Source organism: Haliotis rufescens, unplaced genomic scaffold, assembly GCF_023055435.1.
Source record: "Haliotis rufescens isolate VD_foot unplaced genomic scaffold, xgHalRufe1.0.p SCAF_9, whole genome shotgun sequence".
NCBI lineage: Eukaryota > Metazoa > Mollusca > Gastropoda > Lepetellida > Haliotidae > Haliotis > Haliotis rufescens.
The window spans coordinates 1,235,505-1,254,497 of record NW_025964383.1 but is presented as its reverse complement, the minus strand read 5'-3'; the positions used below and the strand labels follow the sequence as shown (position 1 = coordinate 1,254,497).

The following is an 18,993-nucleotide window of genomic DNA, read 5'->3' as shown; positions in this document are numbered from 1 at the left end:
AAGCACCAAAAGTATCACAGCCCTCAAGAGCTCCAAAACCACCGAAGACTAGCTGATCACAAACGTCCACCAACCACAACCCCCCACATGCTTTCAGTGCAGAAGACATAGACAAAATTGTCACTTCAAAGCGAAGCAATGGTAAGTTATATTACAGAGTAAAATGGAAGGATCTCACCAAGGGCACTACATGGGAGTATGATGTGAGCATACCAGAAAGTCTTAGAAGGGATTTTCACATCAAAAAGAGCATGTCAGGTAAACGTAGGAAAAAGCCCCTCGAAAAGCATAAGTTTTTCAATCAGCCTAATCAAGGCTCCAATGTTAACTCAGTTCAACCTGGCCCACAAACACCCCGTTCCCAACCATACCCTAAACATTTAAGACAAATATTTCATGATGTGGAAGAAGTTATGGGAATCGAAATAACCCCTGATAACGACTGCTTTGTGAAGGTACGTCCTTCGGATCCCACATCTGGACTTTGGACGGTTTATTTTGAATCTGTCAGCCCATGCCATATAGCAAATTACCTAGCTGAAAGTTGGGATAATCTCCTTGAAGTCACAGATGGATTAATGCCAGAGCTTTTTGAACCATACCCTAGACCACAACCACCCACATATGCTTCCAAGAAGGGATATGAACCACAACTAGAATGTCACATCATAGTGTACCAAACACATGACGATACCCACCCATTCGCACCTTATTGTTTCGATTAGCACAAAACATGTTTCAACAAGACAGGTGGGTGACTTCCTGAGAAGAATACAAGCCATGAATGAAGAGAGGTATGTATACAAGCAATTCTTTAATCATGTTTATTGATTTATGAAATTTTCCTCACAGAAACTATGTCATCTGCGCCCTTTCATTGAAAGTGGACTGATCAATCAATGTCTGTGACATGCATTTAGGAGCACATACTAATTCTAACTAACATGCTACGAAAAGCACTTGCACAAGTCAAACTCACAACACAAACTTTGCACTGGCACAATGATTCAAAATCACAATGCTAATGTGACAAAAATTTACACCTTTTTTTTCCAATTATCCAGGTTGTATGCAGCTACCCTATCCATGTACAGTGCTAAGTCCATACCCGTAGCCTTGGCCCCCTTCACACACTGACAAGAGGGATGAACACTTCTTACAGGCCAACACCCAAGTGGAATGGACAAGATCACATTCTTCCCCTTGGAAACCAACAACAATCCATTCCCACAGTGTCAGCCTGCAGTTGTGACTTTTTTTAAAAGGCTCGGTTTATGGACTCCAATCATGCTATGCTGCATACCATCAAATGACCAGTATCAATTGTACCATTATGTACAAGTATATATTATGTTAAAAATGTTGATGATTGTACATCCATAGATTAAATAATTATACTATTGTAAACTTTTTAAGTTTGGAGACCAAACTTCTCGGACCGGAGGGTGATATCATGGGCATTAAATATGTACATAAGTTTTGTAATGATGCTATTTACTAAAAACAACTGTTAGAAAAACTTTAGTGGTAGTTGTTCATAAAATATACTTTAAAGCACAAAATATCAAAATATGATATCATTGCAATGTTATAAATCACCTTAATATTAAACCATAAATACTTGTCACATAAACCAAAACATTCAATAATTATCTCTATTGAAATATTGTTAATCTACATGCCATGTAAGCTATGACTTAATTTGGGTGTCTAAGTATCAATGTAAACAAACCTTAATCCCCATAATCCAACTAAGTAAACATAACCCTAAAATAACATTGTCTCTACCACTTAATTACCTCTGTATTCAATAAGTCTAGACACTACCCTAATTACCTAGTGCTAATTATCTAAAACAATAGATGTCACCTGCCAACTAGTTAGCGTCAAAGGATACACATCCAAATAGTTCCAAACCTTATAATAACATTGACATAAATGTTAATCCTTAATATGGTTGGTCAACAGAACCTACACATCAGTCGGAAAGCGCACGTTAAATCTCCAAAGTAAGTAAGTAAGTAAGTAAGTAAGTAAGTAAGTAAGTAAGTAAGTAAGTGTCTTCAGACTTGCTCTCGCCTTCCTAGGTACATGCTCGGTCCCTGGGAAGTCCATGTGTGCTCACCATTGTTATATATATTTGTTAGCTACTTATATATATGATGTTCATGTAAATAAATCTGTGTATATTGTACTAGTCGTCTCTTGTTTTACCTGGCTGAGTTACCCCTTTAGTCAGAACATGATAGTTCACTTGTGTAACACACAATGGAGCAAGTGTTGTTGATTATATGTTAGCTTCATCATCCCTGTTTGCCAATGTAACTGACTTTGGTATTGGTACACGAGATAATTCATGCCACTTTCCATTATACTGCAGTCTTAATCTAGATTTTAACTGTTTATATGAACCTGATTGTAAATTGCCACAAAATGATCTTCCGCAAGATGTCAGTACTGAGCCATGTAAATGGTATAAGTATGTCTGGAGTAGAGACTCTGGTAACACTTTCTTTGATAATTTTAAAGCTGGCTTTTATGATATTAAATCTGAACTATGTGATATGATTGATACAAATGTAGAGAGTCCCCTAGTTTATATAGTTAATATTATTCAATGTGCTGCTGACCATACCAAAAAGCTTTATACACAATTCCGCAAACCATTAAAATTATGTCAGCCGCCATGGTGGGACCAAGATCTTGAAAACTTGAAACATGATAAGTATGCTGCTCTCAGAGCCCATAGAGACCACAATGCTGATCTAGACCGCTTTAGACGCTTGTTTAAGAAAAGTTTCAATTCCAAAAAACAGCAGTATCTACAAACTCAGAGGGACAAATTAGTCGCAGCTAGATCTGACCCAAGTCTTTTCTGGAAAACCATTAAAGAAAACAAATTTGGTAACACAATTTCTGAAAATATTTCATGTCAGCAATGGTTTGACCATTTTAGATCACTTTTATCCACTGACAATAACACCCAGTATCCACTCTATGATGATTCTGCCCCCTCTGCCTCCGATAGTTTAAACCATCCCATCTCTGAACAAGAAGTATTATCCCACATAAAAAAATCTACCTAACAACAAATCCCCAGGTCCAGATGGCATACCAAATGAATTTATTAAATCCTGCAGTAACCTTCTTGCACCTATTCTCACCAAGATTTTTAATCAAATATTCTCTACTGGTTCCTTCCCATCTTCATGGGGTAAGAGTATAATCTGTCCATAACATAATTCTGGTGATAAATCAAATACAGACAACTACAGAGGAATATCTCATAGATACTTTATGCAAGGTTTTTACATCTATCCTAAACAGCAGATTACAGCAATGGTGTGACACCAATAACATCCTCGGTGAAGCTCAGGCTGGTTTTAGAACGGACTATTCTACTATTGACCATATGTTTACATTACAAGCTATTACAACAAAATATTCTGGCAAAAAGAAGGGAAGATTTTACTGCCTCTTTATTGATTTTTCGAAACGACACTGTAAAACACGATGTTCTGTTAGATTGAATAAAGAAAGTAGGTATATCGGGTCCCATTTATACTGTCCTAGTTTCCATGTACAGTGGTTTATCATCCTGTGTAAGATCAGCCAAAGGTTTATCTCAAGTGTTTCCATGTAATGTAGGTACTCGCCAAGGTTGTATCTTAAGCCCACAAATGTTCTTAATTTTTAGTAATAATTTGTCCACAGTATTTGAAGAATGAGGTGGTAAAGGTATTCATATTTCTCCTGATATAGATAATTTATGTGTTCTTCTTTTAGCTGATGATGTTTCTGCTCTCTCAGATAGTTGTGCCCAGCTTCAAAAGAAAATTAATGCTTTGGAAATATTTTGTAATAAAACAGGCATGCAAATTAACTTAAAAAACCCAAAAGTAATTGTATTTAGGCAAGGTGGCCATCTTCGCAGTTTGAAACTGTTTCAAGCTATAGATATCTTGGCTTAATGTTTACACCTAAGCTTGTATGGAGTAAGGCACAAACTACTCTAGCATCCCAAGCCACCAAAGCAATTTTAGCCATTATCTCTTTTCAAAGGAAAATTGGTAATATCACTTATACAGATCTGTTTAAGGTTTTTGACTCTATGGTCACCCCCATCTTAACCCATGGCTCTGAAATTTGGGGTACTTGCTATTGTAAAAAAATCGAATCTGTCCAAATCGCCTCTTGTTAGCATTATTTAAAAGTAAACAAATCAACCTGCTCAAATATGGTTTTAGGGGAATGTGGAAGGTTTCCTGTACAACTCACTTACATGACTAAAGTAATTAATTATTGGTGCAGGCTCTTACATCTTCAACCCCACAGATTACCTTCCCAATGCTATTTAATGCTTAAATCTTTAGATGATGTTGGGCGGGTAACTTGGGCGACTAAAGTTAGAAATATTTTATTCCAATTTGGGTTTGGTTTTGTATGGCTCAATCAAGAGGTTGGTGACTCTAAAGCTTTTATTCTCCATTTTAAGCAAAGGCTCAGATAATTTACAGCAATTCTGGAATGCTTCTGTAAACTCTTCTCCAAAATGTGATCTTTATAAGCATTTTAAATCCATGTTAAATGTTGAAAGGTACTTGTCATGTCCACTCCCTACCCATTTAAGAATTGTTTTTACTAAATTCAGATGTTCAAATTTTAAAATAGCTCTAGAAACTGGCAGATACAGTAAAACAGACCGTTCACTCAGATTCTGTAACTATTGTAGTAGTAAGGGAGTTGGGGCGGTTGGGTAGCCTAGTGGTTTAAACGTTCGCTCGTCACGCCGAAGACCCGGGTTCGATTCCCGACATGGGTACAATGTATGAAGCCCATTTCTGGTGTCCCCCGCCGTGACATTGCTGGAATATTGCTAAAAGGGGCGTAAAACCATACTCAGTCAGTCAGTCAGTAAGGGTGTTAATGTCATTGAGGATGAATTCCATGTACTCTTTAATTGTAATTTATATTCTGCCCTAAGACAAAAATACCTTGTTAATCTTCCTATGCCTACTCATTACAGTAATTCTCATGTAATAAATATTCTTAGTAATTATAATGAGCAAACATTATTTCTAGTTTGTAAATTCTTATATTATGCTCACAAAATAATTAATGATAAATTCTGTGCCCTGTAAATGTCATGCTCGCATGTCTATATTTTGGGCCATTGGCCTTTTACTGAATAAACATGTCTGTCTGAATATATTATTCTTGTGTCTCGAAACAAATTAGACCAAAAATAACCATTTTTTATAAAATATATTAATTTTAATCAATTATTCAACACACATGTCACAGATGGGGAGTGTCTTCAGCAGTCTATTCTTGGAGTACAAAGGAGACAGACATTCCAGTGATTGACATCAGGAACATCGATCCACGCAATTAGGAAACGACGAAATACCCAAACAGACCACTAAAAAGGAAGAGGTCACGTATATTACAAAGAAGCATACATGAAGCTACCACATTTGAAGAAACTGGTCATGACACACAACGCTACATAGGAAACAACCACTCATGTCACACGCCAAAACAAGGGAAGGAACCACTCATATCATACACCGCCACACAGGAAAGAACCACTTATCTCACATACCACCACACAAGAAGCAACCTCTCATGTCACACAATACAACACATGAAACAGCCACTTATGTCACACACCAACACACAGGAAACCACCAGCCATGTCACACACCACCATACAGGAAACCACCACCCATATCACACACCACCACACAGGAAACAACCCATGTCTCACACCACCACACAGGAAACAGCCACTCATGTCACACACCACCACACAGGAAACAACCACCCATGTCTCACACCACCACACAGGAAACAACCCATGTCTCACACCACCACACAGGAAACAGCCACTCATGTCACACACCACCACACAGGAAACAACCACCAATGTCTCACACCACCACACAGGAAACAACAACCCATGTCTCACACCACCACACAGGAAACAGCCACTCATGTCACACACCACCACACAGGAAACAACCACCCATGTCTCACACCACCACACAGGAAACAACCCATGTCTCACACCACCACACAGGAAACAGCCACTCATGTCACACACCACCACACAGGAAACAACCGATGTCTCACACCACCACACAGGAAACAGCCACTCATGTCACACACCACCACACAGGAAACAACCACCCATGTCTCACACCACCACACAGGAAACAACCCATGTCTCACACCACCACACAGGAAACAGCCACTCATGTCACATACCATAACACAGGAAACAACCACCCATGTCACATACCATAACACAGGAAACAACCACTCACGTCACACACCATAACACAGGAAACAACCGCCCATGTCACATACCATAACAAAGGAAACAACCACCCATGTCTCACACCACCACACAGGAAACAACCACCCATGTCTCACACCACCACACAGGAAACAACCACTCACGTCACACACCATAACACAGGAAACAACCGCCCATGTCACATACCATAACAAAGGAAACAACCACCCATGGCTCACACCACCACACAGGAAACAACCACTCATGTCACACACCATAACACAGGAAACAACCGCCCATGTCTCACACCACCACACAGGAAACAACCACCCATGTCTCACACCACAACACAGGAAACAACCACTCATGTCACATACCACCACACAGGAAACAACCACCCATGTCACACACCACCACACAGGAAACAACCACTCATGTCACACACCACCACACAGGAAACAACCGCCCATGTCTCACACCACCACACAGGAAACAACCACCCATGTCTCACAACACCACAGAGGAAACAACCACCCATGTCACACACCACCACACAGGAAACAACCACTCATGCCACACACCACCACACAGGAAACAACCACCCAAGTCACACACCAACACACAGGAAACAACCACCCATGTCTCACACAGGAAACAACCACCCATGTCACACACCACCACACAGGAAACAACCACCGATGTCTCACGCCACCACAGAGGAAACAACCACTCATGTCACACACCATAACACAGGAAACAACCACCCATGTCACACACCATCACACAGGAAACAATCGCCCATGTCTCACACCACCACACAGGAAACAACCACCCATGTCTCACACCACCACACAGGAAACAACCACCCATGTCTCACACCACCACAGAGGAAACAACCACCCATGTCACACACCACCACACAGGAAACAACCACCCATGTCACACACCACCACACAAGAAACAACCACCCAAGTCACACACCACCACACAGGAAACAACCACCCATGTCTCACACAGGAAACAACCACCCATGTCACACACCACCACACAGGAAACAACCACCGATGTCTCACGCCACCACAGAGGAAACAACCACTCATGTCACACACCATAACACAGGAAACAACCACCCATGTCACACACCACCACACAGGAAACAACCACCCATGTCACACACCACCACACAGGAAACAACCACCCATGTCACACACCACCACAAAGGAAACAACCACCCATGTCTCACACAGGAAACAACCACCCATGTCACACACCACCACACAGGAAACAACCACCGATGTCTCACGCCACCACAGAGGAAACAACTACTCATGTCACACACCATAACACAGGAAACAACCACCCATGTCACACACCATCACACAGGAAACAATCGCCCATGTCTCACACCACCACACAGGAAACAACCACCCATGTCTCACACCACCACAAAGGAAACAACCACCCATGTCTCACACCACCACACAGGAAACAACCACCCATGTCTCACACCACCACACAGGAAACAACCACCTATGTCTCACACCACCACACAGGAAACAACCACTTATGTTTATGTCACACACCACCACACAGGAAACAACCACTCATGTCTCACACCACCACAGAGGAAACAACCACTCATGTCACACACCACCACAGAGGAAACAACCACTCATGCCACACAGCATAACACAGGAAACAACCACCCATGTCTCACACCACCACACAGGAAACAACCACCCATGTCTCACACCACCACACAGGAAACAACCAATCATGTCACACACCACCACAAAGGAAACAACCACTCTGTCACACACCACCACAGAGGAAACAACCACCCATGTCACACACCAACACACAGGAAACAACCACTCATGTCACACACCAACACAGGAAACAACCACCCATGTCTCACACCACCACACAGGAAACAACCACCCATGTCACACACCACCAACACAGGAAACAACCACTCATGTCACACACCACCACACAGGAAACAGCCACCCATGTCTCACAACACCACACAGGAAACAACCACCCATGTCTCACACCACCACACAGGAAACAACCACTCATGTTTATGTCACACACCACCACACAGGAAACAGCCACCCATGTCACACACCACCACACAGGAAACAACGACCCATGTCTCACACCACCACACAGGAAACAACCACTTATGTTTATGTCACACACCACCACACAGGAAACAACCACCCATGTCTCACACCACCACAGAGGAAACAACCACTCATGTCACACACCACCACAGAGGAAACAACCACTCATGCCACAGAGCATAACACAGGAAACAACCACCCATGTCTCACACCACCACACAGGAAACAACCACCCATGTCTCACACCACCACACAGGAAACAACCACCCATGTCACACACCAACACACAGGAAACAACCAATCATGTCACACACCACCACAAAGGAAACAACCACTCATGTCACACACCACCACAGAGGAAACAACCACCCATGTCACACACCAACACACAGGAAACAACCACTCATGTCACACACCAACACAGGAAACAACCACCCATGTCACACACCACCACACAGGAAACACCCACCCATGTCACACACCACCAACACAGGAAACAACCACTCATGTCACACACCACCACACAGGAAACAGCCACCCATGTCTCACAACACCACACAGGAAACAACCACCCATGTCTCACACCACCACACAGGAAACAACCACTTATGTTTATGTCACACACCACCACACAGGAAACAGCCACCCATGTCACACACCACCACACAGGAAACAACGACCCATGTCTCACACCACCACACAGGAAACAACCACTTATGTTTATGTCACACACCACCACACAGGAAACAACCACCCATGTCTCACACCACCACAGAGGAAACAACCACTCATGTCACACACCACCACAGAGGAAACAACCACTCATGCCACAGAGCATAACACAGGAAACAACCACCCATGTCTCACACCACCACACAGGAAACAACCAACCATGTCTCACACCACCACACAGGAAACAACCACCCATGTCTCACACCACCACACAGGAAACAACCACCCATGTCTCACACCACCACACAGGAAACAACCACTTATGTTTATGTCACACACCACCACACAGGAAACAGCCACCCATGTTACACACCACCACACAGGAAACAACCACCCATGTCTCACACCACCACACAGGAAACAACCACTCATGTCACACACCACCACACAGGAAACAACCACTCATGTCACACACCACCACACAGGAAACAACCACCCGTCTCACACCACCACACAGGAAACAACCACCCATGTCTCACACCACCACACAGGAAACAACCACCCATGTCTCACACCACCACACAGGAAACAACCACTCATGTCACACACCACCACACAGGAAACAACCACTCATGTCACACACCACCACACAGGAAACAACCACCCGTCTCACACCACCACACAGGAAACAACCACTCATGCCATACACCGCCACACAGGAAACAACACCTCATGTCACACACCACCAGACAGAGCACAACCACCAATGCCTCACACCACCACACAGGAAACAACCACTCATGTCACACACCACCACACAGGAAACAACCACCCATGTCACACACCACCACACAGGAAACAACCACCCATGTCACACACCAACACACAGGAAGCAACCACTTATGTTTATGTCACACACCACCACACAGGAAACAACCACTCATGTCACACACCACCACAAAAGAAGCAATCACTCATGTTGTGGCAAGTGGACTGTGAAGTAAGTTCCTGTAGTGGTACGTGGTCTTTGCGACCACACAGACACACAGGAAACAACCACTCATGCCAGATACCGCCACACAGGACACAACCACTCATGTCACACACCACCACACAGGAAACAACCACTCATGTCACACACCACCACACAGGAAGCAGTCACCCATGTCACACACCAACACACAGGAAGCAACTACTCATGTCACACACCACCACACAGGAAACAACCACTCATGTCACACACCACCACACAGGAAACAACCACTCATGTCTCACACCACCACACAGGAAGTAACCACTCATGTCACACACCACCAGACAGGGCACAACCACTCATGCCATACACCACCACACAGGACACAACCACTCATGTCACACACCAACAGACAGGGCACAACCACTCATGCCATACACCGCCACACAGGAAACAACCACTCATGTCACACACCACCAGACAGAGCACAACCACTCATGCCATACACCACCACACAGGACACAACCACTCATGTCACACACCAACAGACAGGGCACAACCACTCATGCCATACACCACCACACAGGACACAACCACCAATGCCTAACACCACCACACAGGAAACAACCACCCATGTCACACACCATAACACAGGAAACAACCACCCATGTCACACATCACCACACAGGAAACAACCACTCATGCCATACACCACCACACAGGACACAACCACCAATGCCTAACACCACCACACAGGAAACAACCACCCATGTCACACACCACACTGGAAGCAACAGGAAGACATCACAAAGAACACGTACCACTACAGGAACTTAAGTCATTGTACATGTCATGTTCCATCACAGGAAGTCATACCGCGGACCATGCCGGCAGTAGTTACATTATTCATATGCAACCACACAGGGACATACACCAATGTACACTACAGTATCGTCACTTTAGTGCTTAGATTTACCTCAACTAAAACCCGTGTTGTCGACACCAAGATCCTTGGACTTGGCAGATTGCACACATGCAGAACAAGATGTTTTATAATTTTGCATTAACGATACAATAAATAAAATTGTTGTCCCAAAAAACGAAGTTCCAGCGCTGTAAAACGTAATTTTCTTCCCAAATAACGTTGCAAGGTAGCCTGAAACATCAACAAAACTCGAGTTTAGTTATCATAGCTACAGACACATACTTTTCATTGTGAACGAGTATCAGGCTTGTCATTCTCTGAGACTGATGTCGTGTCATCCTATCCTCAGGGCATGGCTCATGTTGCATGGTTCAAACTCGATTATTGACAGGCTACTATAATACAGCTGGAATATTGTTGACTGCGGCGTTAAACAACACGTAATCACTAACTCACTTGATTGACATTATAACATTTTACAAGGGTTTATTCAAATTCATTCAAAACTTACTTTGTAACGGTGGTCCGACGAATGTCCCTATTCCTTCACACACCATGTTCATGCCAAATGTTTGTGACAAATTATTAAGGCCAAACAGTTCCACAAGCACAAGTGTAAAAACGCCCATCCAACCTCCTGAAATAAGTAAGTAAATGCATCAGATAATTAAATTGAGAACATCGGTAATAGCTTGTTGAACAACAATATATAATTACTTTCTCGTAATGTGTTGGAAACCAACTCACCTATAGCTAGTCCATTTACAGCACTGTTAATATGCAGTGCCGTGGAGCTCGTACAGAGTGGCACAAGCAGGTTGGTGATGGCACACATGCAGGACGAAAAGAACAATATGAAGCTAGTTCCCTTGGTATTCACCATGGCTATTCCAGAGAAAATCAGACGACCAACGATGCTACCATATCCTGACGATGAAACAATGAGTGCAGCTTCTGATGCCGTCATGCTGAAAGGCGTGCTTGTTACGTAGTCAGGAAGGAAAGCTGAGAAGGTGTAGTAGCTAATCCCGAAGGTCACTTGAGCAATGGAGAAAGCAATTGCTCCGGGCAGCCGGTATATTTTGAAACAGTTGATTATAGTCTTACTGAAGGAAACCCTAGGGCAATCACAGGAATATTCTGAAAAAAGATCGTAAAGAATTACATAATCATAAACTGATTATCAATATAGTGCTCTGACGTTAGGTATTGAACTCAAACTTGGTCAGCATGTGTTTACATTAATCATGTGGAATCTACATGGTATGATCCATAAATATGGAATAACGTTTTATTAAATCTTCATTGTCAATTGTCGAAAATATTGGTGATGTGTAGATCATGGTGAAGTGGATGATAGCATCGAATGTAGTGTAGCCTCCATGTTGGGGTATGATTATCTCTGTAGTTAAAAACATATAAAAAAGGACAAAATGATGGATAAATTAACTAACGTGATAGTAAAACTTTTTGGTGAAAACCATTTTCAGGTTCATCTCCCAACATTAAATATATCAATCTTCGAGTGGTATGACCAAGTCAGTAATATACTGAACAACAAAAGTTCCTGTGACATTGAATAAGATTTAATGCAAAGTTGTTGTTTTTACCAAATCTGAAACATATTCGGTTTGCGACAGATAAAAGACTCCTGTAAGTGTTCAAATGGTTTAATTTGCCATACTGACTTAAGAAAAAACGTGATTTCATAAAAGACAAACATGAACATGCCAAAATGACAATTTACAAATCAGTAGCGTGTGTGTCCACCTCTGGTTGCGATGCAAGCAACACATCTTTGTCTCATCGAATGGACCAGGCGTCGCACAAAGTCCTGTGGGATATCTGTCCATATCTGCTGGAGCATGTTTCGAAGTTCCTGGAGTGTCTGTGGAACACGTGGTTGACGTCGAAGGCGCCGATCCGTCTCATCCCACATGTGCTCGATTGGTGAGAGATAAGGGGAGCAAGCCGGCCAGGGGATGACATTCACGTTATTTTGTTGAAGAGAATCCTGAACAAGTCGAGCAATATGAGGCCGGGCGTTGTCATGTTGAAAGGTAATGCCTGGGCCCTGACGACGCAAAAACGGTAGAACAACAGGGCCGATGATCTCATCGCGGTAGCGCTGTCCATTGAGATTTCCCTCTACAACTATCAAGCGGGTCCTTTGTCTTGCTGTAATCCCACCACATACCATAACGCTGCCACCCCAAAACCGATCTTTTTCCATGACCCAATGATTGACGTAACGTTCAACTCGACGTCGGTACACTCGAATCCGTCCATCGCTGTGGCTGAGGTGAAAACGAGACTCGTCAGTGAAAAGAACTGCATGGACGCTGTCTGCACCACCGTGGACGTGCTTGACGGTGTTTTCCTGTCAAAATGGGACGTCTGGCGGGTCTTCTCGCGACAATCCCTACACATCTGAGGCGACGACGTACGGTTTGTGAAGATATTCGTCGAAGGCCAGGGATGCTTCTTGCAGTCACTGTTGCTGGCTGGAATCGATTTCCTAGGTGTGTTGTTCGAATCCAGTTGTCTTGTCGATTATTGGTTACGCATGGCCTGCCACTCCGAGGATGGTCTCTGACTGCATTCGTCTGTTGCCAACGTTGCCATAAACATCAAATGGTGTTTCTGTGGACGTTAAATTATCTTGCAACATCACGTTGACTCGATGCTGCTTCAAGCATTCCAATGGCACGCAGACGCTCATTTTCGGCCAGGCGTGGGATTTCGTAATGTTGAATAATTGCGTAATTTTGTCGTTTTTCTGAGTGGTTGTTGACAGCACGATGCTAAACAATGCATATGGAATCCCGTTAACGCCCATGTTTTTATACCCATTCTTGGGTTGTGAAATGCATGGGGCTTGCATAAAAGTCAATTTTGCATGGAATGTATGCTTTTCTGTAGCAGTTGCGTTTTTGTGACTTGATTCCATACATGTACTACAATATTGAAAACCAAACTTTTCTTGTTTGAAAAATACACTAAAATATTGGTGTCACGGGAACTTTTATTGTTGAGTATATGTTTAAGGAACTATCCCTCAGGTTCATACAAAGGGTGATTTACATTATGCCTCCAATTACAGAGAAATTACAGTACTTAGTGTTTTTAGTAAACAGCAATTGTAAATAATACTGAAATTTTCATTTTGCATAATTTTTGTTAAAAAATGGTTAAAACTAAAATCAGTGTCGAGAGTGTGGAAGATGCCCTCTGTGTACATTTGACTATAAAAGTAGTATAAAATAGTGGCATAATTATGTATGCCCGTTACCCGTCATCCAACAGAAATCGTAACATCTTTTACTCTTGGGTGTCAGTAATGGCAGGGTAAATTGGGTTTCAAAATTACATTCTGTATTATGCAGTTTGGGCTTTGGGTTTGTTTGGGAGCTACAGTTTATCAATAATGTTGATATAATTCTGAAAGAAATCGATATTTAGATTAAAATCTATATATGAACAGTACTCATGGCTCAAAACACGTTCATATTTTTCATTAAGACATTATGTTGTTCTATGTATCATAGGTTCATGGCCACCTTCCATGCTGAGCAAAAATCAATTAGCTATTTAGTCATTGCCTCAACACTGATCTTTTCTTTCCCATTTGGGGATGATGTTTATGATATTGATGATAAATAGCAAAGAAATGAAGAAGTCGTTGTTTCACCTGCGTTGTTGCTCGGAGTTATCCAGAGAGCACATGGTAGGAAGTGCAGCGTCAGTGCACCATTGATGAGAAATGTCCCCCGCCATCCCATATTGTCGGCAACAGCAGCAGAGAGTGGGGGCCAAGTGAGTATTCCCACAGCTACCCCTGTTACTGATGCCCCAACGGCTAACGGCCGCCATTTTGAAAACTGTTTGTTGACATGCACCATGGTTGCGGTGTAGGCGAGGGAAACGCCAATTCCTGTTTGAAAGTAAATTTCCGATACACATATTTGCTGGCTTTATTTAAGATTGATCGCAGTTCACTGCACAAGGGAAATTACATGATAGCTGCATGTTCTCGTGATGAAGTGAAACACTCAACAACTTTCTTTACAAATGATATCTCTTTACTGTAAATGGTATGACCATTTTTCACCAATACAACGTACAATGCAACGTCTACGAACAAACCCACGCAGTGGTAGTGTGTTTGTTGCACTCAGCAATAGCCCAGCTACATGACGGCAGCCTGTAGATAATCGGGGCAAGACCAGACAATCCAGTAATAGATATTGCAATCAACGATCCACTCCTTCTGGTACGAGTGAGTGAGTGGGTGATTAAGTATGGTTTTACGCCGCTTTTAGCAATATTCCAGCAATGTCTTTGCGAGGGACACCGGAAATGGGCTTCAGACATTGTACCCATGTCAGGAATCGAACCCGGGTCTTCGGCGTGACGAGCGAACGCTTAAACCACTAGGCTACCCGACCGCCCCTCCGTCCGGTACGATGACACGGAATCAACAGCCTGAACACCCGATCTATTCGACTGCCTCTTACGACCAGCAAAGGTTGCTGAGTACCTAGTCTTACCCGAAATCCCCACACAGCAAATAGTTAAGCACCTCCTGTATATTTTACAATGACTGGTCGTACGAGCGTTGGCATTGAAACTCTGAAAACATAACCTCGGAAAAACGAATGTGGTTTGCGAGAAGAAACCTCTGACAATAAGAAAACATGAAAAGTTTATCCTGATTTAATCAAATTTCTAAAAACACAGTGGCACTGTACTTGTGCCAGAACAGTAGCCTAACTAAGTATGGCGTTACAGAGTCAGGAACACAATTCCACATCATGACTGATGATGAAAAATGTCATTTTCAGTCCAAAGATGACATTCATGACACAAATTATCAATAGCGGGTAAGCCCGCCACGTGTCCAGATAACAGATTCCAGACTTCGACTCATCCCTTGAGCAATTGGGCCAGAATCTGTACCGGTGAGTACAGTGCCTGTACTCGTGTCCCCAAGGTGATCAAAATATGTTTCAGTGGGTTCAGGTCAGGACTCATGGCAGGCCACGGCAGTGTCGCCGTAGCCTCATTCTGGAGAAAAAGCTGCTACTGCTCGAGAACGATGTGGCGTAGCATTGTCATCCATGAACACAGGCCAGGTGTTGCCCAAATACGGAACAACAGATGGTTGCTGAGCGTTACGAATGTACCGAACACCACTTAGTTGAATTTATTACACGATCCAGCTTACAATCGTGTAATAGATAACTCCAAACCATTACCGAACCCCCCATAAACGAGGTCGTAGGGTTTATATTTCTGGATGTGTAGACATCCGCCTATTTGGGTATAACAGGAAATGTCGCTACAATGTCATTGCTCACACCTTGTCTTTCTGACCGTGGGGGATCCTGTACAGCATTGGTTTCACCGTGTCTGCTGATTGCGGTATAATGATACCCCAGTTGAATTGTACGCCAACTTTGCGACTCTGATAACCTTCTTCGTGCCATGTTCACAAATAATGATTCAACAATGAAGGACAGTGACTTTAAATACCAACAATTGCGGTGTACAGATACTGCATTTTGAAACATGCATGCGTGGCATGCTGCACGTGCATGACGTGCTGCGATGTAACATGACAGTTGCCATTTTACCGTCCCATCATTTCGACGGAACAAAGATCTTGCAAAATTCATCACGAAATTTGGATTTTGTGTCGAGATTAGGTATTTATTCAGCTACAGCTTAAAGCCAGATATTTATATTTAAAAGTAAGAGCCTGAATTTTTTTTACAGAAAAAACACCTTGCAGCAATGCCATTTTTGTGGCAGGCAAATTGATTTTTTTCAACAGACTGAAGCATAATTATCTTTTTCGTAAATGACTTGGATGATGCATGTCATAGTATCTCAGTTGCGTGGATCGATGCTCATGATATCAATCACTGGATTGTCTGGTTCACACTGGATTATTTACAGACAGCCATCGTTCGGCTGATATAATGCTTAGTGCGGCGTTAAACATCACGACATTCTACATATTTACCTGGAAGAACGCCGAGTGTGAAATACAAGACGTATATGTTGTCCATCTGACTGCCGACAGTAAAACCAATTACAGTAAGTACCCCTCCAAATAAAGTGGTGAACCGACTCCCGAGACAATCAACACATACCGTTCCAAGAATACCTGGAACAAAAGACGATCATTTGTATGAATGGTACGCATTATCCAGAGGACTGATATATGTGTGTAAAATTTAAATGTAAACTCCAGTCTCCCCGAAACGTTTGACATAAACAAAACATATGATTCAACAACATATGTATATTTTCGTACAGGCAAACCCAATGAATCCACCCATGAGAGATCCTATCAAAGACAGTTCCCATTCCGTGGTACCCAGAGGTTCCTTCATGTATGTGTACATTACACCGTACGAGTTTGGAAGGCCACCAACAAATAAATTGGCTATAAAACAACTGAAGACGGATCCAATTTGCCAGTATCTTGTGCTTAGTTTCCTAGTTGATTTCTCAGTCGTGCTGTTGGGACAATCCTCCTCAGTGCTGTTGTCGTGACAAATGCCGTTGCCATTTTCATTGTTGCATTGAGGGACGCTTTCATCTTCTAGGTTTATGCAGTGACACACGCCGCCGTCAACACCAACATGGCTGATGCCGCAGTTCTCATGTTTGTAGTTGCCATCATCACCGAGGGGCATCGTGTGAATTCACGCTGATAACAATTTGAAATGGCCACTTCGCAAATACCATCCAAAAGGGCAATATACCCAAAGCGTTTAAGTTTATAGCCAATATTCCGTTGATCAGGCACGTACACTGACCATATCAACTAGCTAAAACTAGAATTTTCTTGCAATGCCGAATTCTTGTCACGGCCGTATGTGACAAGCCACACAATTCAAACGCAAATCTGTTAATTTCATTGCACACTCGTGTGTTTCACCCCTCGCCGTGTAGACGTATTTCTTATGTTCACAGAACACTCGTGTGTTTCACTTCTCGATATGTAGAGATGTTTGTGAGTTTCGAAGCACGCTCGAGTGTTTCACCCCTTGATGTGTATAGGTGTTTGTTAGCCTCACAGCACACTCGTGTGTTTCACTCCTTGCTATGTAGAGGTGTCTGTTGGTTTCACAGCACACTCGTATGTTTCACCCCTCGCTATGTAGAGATGTTTGTAAATTTCACAGGACACTCGTGTGTTTCACTTCTCGATGTGTAGAGATGTTTGTTAGTCTCACAGCACTCTCGTGAATTTTATCCCTCGCTATGTCGAGGTGTTTGTTGGTTTCACAGCACACTCGTGTGTCTCACCCCTTGGTGTGTAGAGGTGTTTGTTGGTTTCACAGCACACTCGTGTGTCTCACCCCTTGGTGTGTAGAGGTGTTTGTTGGTTTCACAGCACACTCGTGTGTTTTATCTTTCGCTATGTAGAGGTGTTTGTTAGTCTCACAGCCACTCCTGTGTTTTATCCCTCCTGATGTAGAGGTGTTTCATATTTTCACAGCAGACTCGTATGTTTCACCCCTTGGTGTGTAGAAGTGTTTGTTAGTTGCATAGCACACTCATGTGTTTCACTCCTCGCTATGTAGAGGTGTTTGTTGGTTTCACAGCACACTCGTGTGTTTTATCCTTCGCTCTGTCGAGGTGTTTGTTAGTCTCACAGCACTCTCGTGAATTTTATCCCTCGCTATGTAGAGGTATTTGTTGGTTTCACAGCACACTTGTGTCTTTTATCCTTCGCTATGTCGAGGTGTTTGTTGGTTTCACAGCACACTCGTGTGTCTCACCCCTTGGTGTGTAGAGGTGTTTGTTAATTTCACAGCACACTCGTATGTTTCACCCCTTGGTGTGTAGAAGTGTTTGTTAGTTGCATAGCACACTCATGTGTTTCACTCCTCGCTATGTAGAGGTGTTTGTTGGTTTCACAGCACACTCGTGTGTTTTATCTTTCGCTATGTAGAGGTGTTTGTTAGTCTCACAG

General features: G+C 42.9%; 1 protein-coding gene across 1 annotated transcript; it reads right to left on the bottom strand.

Moving 5' to 3' along the window:
- Positions 1-5,271: 5,271 nt before the first annotated feature.
- Positions 5,272-17,787, bottom strand: LOC124110371 (monocarboxylate transporter 13-like). Its single transcript, XM_046469682.2, has 7 exons — positions 17,323-17,787; positions 17,029-17,172; positions 14,692-14,934; positions 11,748-12,140; positions 11,512-11,637; positions 11,052-11,231; positions 5,272-5,422 (listed from the first exon to the last, which is right to left on the bottom strand). The coding sequence occupies exons 1-6, from the start codon at positions 17,705-17,707 to the stop codon at positions 11,053-11,055; spliced, it is 1,470 nt and encodes a 489-aa protein (XP_046325638.2). The 5' UTR covers positions 17,708-17,787; the 3' UTR covers positions 5,272-5,422; position 11,052.
- Between the last annotated feature and the right edge of the window lie 1,206 nt (positions 17,788-18,993).